The sequence below is a fragment of the Arachis ipaensis genome, chromosome B06, assembly GCF_000816755.2.
Source record: "Arachis ipaensis cultivar K30076 chromosome B06, Araip1.1, whole genome shotgun sequence".
NCBI classification, from domain to species: domain Eukaryota; kingdom Viridiplantae; phylum Streptophyta; class Magnoliopsida; order Fabales; family Fabaceae; genus Arachis; species Arachis ipaensis.
In genome coordinates, this window is record NC_029790.2 from 124,515,561 (window position 1) to 124,519,072 (window position 3,512).

The following is a 3,512-nucleotide window of genomic DNA, read 5'->3' on the forward strand; positions in this document are numbered from 1 at the left end:
CCATTTATCATATTAAAAATATCAGAAAAAATAAAAAATTTATAAGTTTGTGGGAATAATAAATCTATTACATTGTTAATTTTCTTCCATTGTGAGGTCTTTTATTGTATTTCTATTTTAGTTTCTTCTTTGATAAATGCACTTTCTAGGTAATTTATATTTTGCAATGGCTAATTTTCTTTTGGTTCAATTTAAATACAATAACTAAATCTGAATAAGTAGATAATTCTAGAATAATATTTTGGATAAAAAAAGTGGTAAAGTGATAAATTAAGAAAGTGGGGTAAATTTCATGAAAGTTACAAAATTAATAGTAATTAACTCCTTACTTTACTATTTTACCAACTTTTTTATTTTAGAGGATTCAAATTTTAATATTTTCTATTGTTATATGAATAAACCTGTGAGATATATTTGTCCAGATCCTAGTATTTTGATTGTAGATACTACTAAATAGGCAATCATGGAAACAGCTGATAAAGCTCGAAACCAGGTATTGGTGGTTACTTATTTGGTGTTCAATGTTCTGCATTTAAATTTGCTCTTTTGGAAATCACTTAATATAAATATTTTAATGTTTTTCTTACTGCCATAAAGAATATGAAAGTTTTTAACATTTGAAATTTTCTGAGTTAAAGCAAATCCTAGAGGTTGAGTAGTGAATTTGCAATCAATTGAGCAGTGTCCATTTAGTTCCTTCATGAAGAAAAGTATTGTCATATACTGTGAGCCATTATCTTTTGTTTGCTAAGATTTTAAATTCTTATGCAGCCCTAGCAAATTAAAAGACTCTCATAATTTGCATTTCTAATGTTTTAAAATAAATGTAGTTTATTAAAACAAAAACTTAGGGCCGTTTGGGAAGCTTTAAGGGCAGTTTAGATAAACAATTTAATTAAGCTTCTTTTAAAAAAATAGTTTAAACAATAAAAGAATATATTAAAAATAACTTATAAATAAATTATTTTGTGTTTGAGTTTTTAGTTCTAAAAGTGTTTATTTTATAGAAATGTGATAAAAAGTAGTAGTATTATGAGAGAAGTCATTTTTTTAACTTCTCTACAAGTTCTTAAATAACTTTTTAGAAAGCTACAATTTGATTTTGAAAATTATACCAAATATTAATACTACTATTTTTCATAAGTCAAAAACTCAAAAAAAGCTACTTTTGAAGCTTCCCAGACAGGTCCTAAAAATAACTTTTTTGAGGTTTTGACTTATGAAAAATAATAGTATTAAAGTTTTGGTGCAATTTTCAAAATTAAATTGTAACTTTTTAAGAAGTTATTTAAAAACTTATAGAGAAGTTAAAAAAATAACTTCTCTAATAATACTACTACTTTTTATCATATTTTTATAAAATAAACACTTTTAGAATTAAAAATTCAAATACAAAATAACTTATTTATAAGCTATTTTTAATGTAACCATTTATTTTTTAAACTATTTTTTTAAAAAAAAACTTAAACTGGGCCCTCAGGATCAAAAAGAGAGGTTGGGATAGTTTTTAAAAAGGAGAAATGATGCAACTTTTTTTACGTTATAAAAGACAAACTTTTTATCTTCTTTCGGTTCTTATCAATCACTACTAAAGTATTAATACTAAAAATAAAATGTGTACAAGAATAGTGTATACTAAAGATGGTGCATATAACATTATTCTTTTAAAAGAGTGATATTTTTCGAAATATAAAAGTTAGACACTGAATAGGAGAATTTTCCTTTATATGAATACGTTTATAGATTTATAGTACATTATTACTATTTTTCTCTCATTTTATGATCTGATTGTAGGGTTCAAGTGTAAGCATTTTAGAGAAAAATCCTAAAGTTGTTTTTGTGTTAGGTGAGCCCTGACTCATTACATTCAAATTAATATGTTTTTCATGTTCTTCTCACAAGATATTCTGCTCCATTGAAGAGTGAATATGTGTCCTGAAAATGATGCAGGTGGCCCAGGCAGTGGGAAAGGAACACAATGTACAAACATTGCCAAACTGTTTGGTTATACTCACCTCAGTGCTGGAGATCTTCTGCGAGCAGAGTCCGAATCTGATTCGGAAAATGGGTATCACTTATGAGTCATTGAGCCATTCTTTGTCTCTCTTAAAATCGTTTGAATTCAATTTAGTATGATATCATTGTTATAGCCATTTGGATCTCAAGATTATAAAATGTGTTCAATATCAATGAAGCATGATTAGGATTAGTAAAATTGTTAAAATCCTAATTATCATGTGTATCATCTTTTCTGATTTGTATTCATATATTCTTCTTTTTTAACTCATTATGATAGTATATTCTTTTGGCCATACTTTCCAAATTTATATTTCTTTCTATACAAATTTTATGTTTTTCCCCTATACTTGGTATTATTCCTTGTCAATTTCAACAGGTAAATTCTATTGTTCAAGTTTGTTAATTTTCTCTTGGGTCTTTTCAATTTCTTTATTTTTTTTGTGTTTGACACTTCACAGAATAATGATAAAGAATGTGATGAAAGAAGGGAAAATTGTTCCTTCAGAGGTGACAGTGAAACTTCTGCAACAAAAAATGTGGAAAACTGGCAAGGATAAATTTCTCATTGATGGCTTTCCTCGTAACGACGAAAATCGAGCAGCATTTGAGAATGTGGTAAGTTCCTTTCTAAATTCTAAAAATGTTTTAATTTGTTTGATTTGTTTTCCAAAACGGATATATAATTCTATCATCTTTTAATTTGTTTGATTTGTAGACTGGAATAGAGCCAGCTTTTGTTCTGTATTTCGATTGTCCCGTGGAAGAGATGGAGCGGCGTCTTCTTAATAGGAACCAAGTGAGTTTTGTCTTTCCAGAAAAAAAAAAACAGAGAACTGTTTCTTCTAATTTTCTTATGGTTATCAGCAAATTCATATTTTTTTTTGGATAATGAAGGCAAGAGAGGATGACAAGATTGAAACAATAAAGAAGCGATTTAAGGTTTTCTTGGAGTCTAATCCACCCGTGATTTCTTATTATGGCGAGAAAGGAAAAGTTCGCAAGGTATTTGGTATTTTGGTGCTGCAACCACAAGTGTTGATAATTGAGTTTTAAATACTTTGTAGTACTAATGGAATAAAATTTTGCTTCTTATAGATTGATGCCGCAAGGTCTATTGATAAGGTTTTTGAGTCCGTCAAGACAATTTTCGAAGCACAAGATTAGATGGGAAAACCACTATTTTAAATGCAAAAATTTGGTTATTGAAAAGAAGCTTCACAAAGCTCTCTTGTGTGTTAGGAATAAAGTTTGCCTTTGAATTCGTTAAAATTGACAACAGGATACACATGTGATCAGCCAAATGGTGGATCTCGAATACAGAAAGAAAATGCAGGATGATAGTGCCATGAGAATGAAATTATTATTGCTAAGAATTTGCACAATTGATCAATGATGAAACGTAGTAATTAGTATGGTTGGCTGACTTCAATTCTATGGTATTTCATGGTTGACTGGTTTTTAAAAACCATCGTCGGATAAGTCAATGCTTTCTC

General features: G+C 28.3%; 1 protein-coding gene across 1 annotated transcript; it reads left to right on the top strand.

Moving 5' to 3' along the window:
* Positions 401-3,473, top strand: LOC107648493 (UMP-CMP kinase 3-like). The gene is made up of 7 exons (XM_016352335.2): positions 401-493; positions 1,795-1,846; positions 1,951-2,068; positions 2,478-2,634; positions 2,735-2,815; positions 2,914-3,021; positions 3,115-3,473. Exons 1-7 carry the CDS (start codon positions 464-466, stop codon positions 3,181-3,183), a joined length of 615 nt encoding a protein of 204 aa, XP_016207821.1. The 5' UTR covers positions 401-463; the 3' UTR covers positions 3,184-3,473.

Bases quoted from the DNA above. Each gene is read 5' to 3' on its own strand.
- LOC107648493 (XM_016352335.2), top strand. From the start codon at position 464: ATGGAAACAGCTGATAAAGCTCGAAACCAG. The intron at 2,069-2,477 runs GTATCACTTATG...GACACTTCACAG, and splicing joins GAATCTGATTCGGAAAATGG to AATAATGATAAAGAATGTGA. The intron at 2,635-2,734 runs GTAAGTTCCTTT...TTTGATTTGTAG, and splicing joins GAGCAGCATTTGAGAATGTG to ACTGGAATAGAGCCAGCTTT.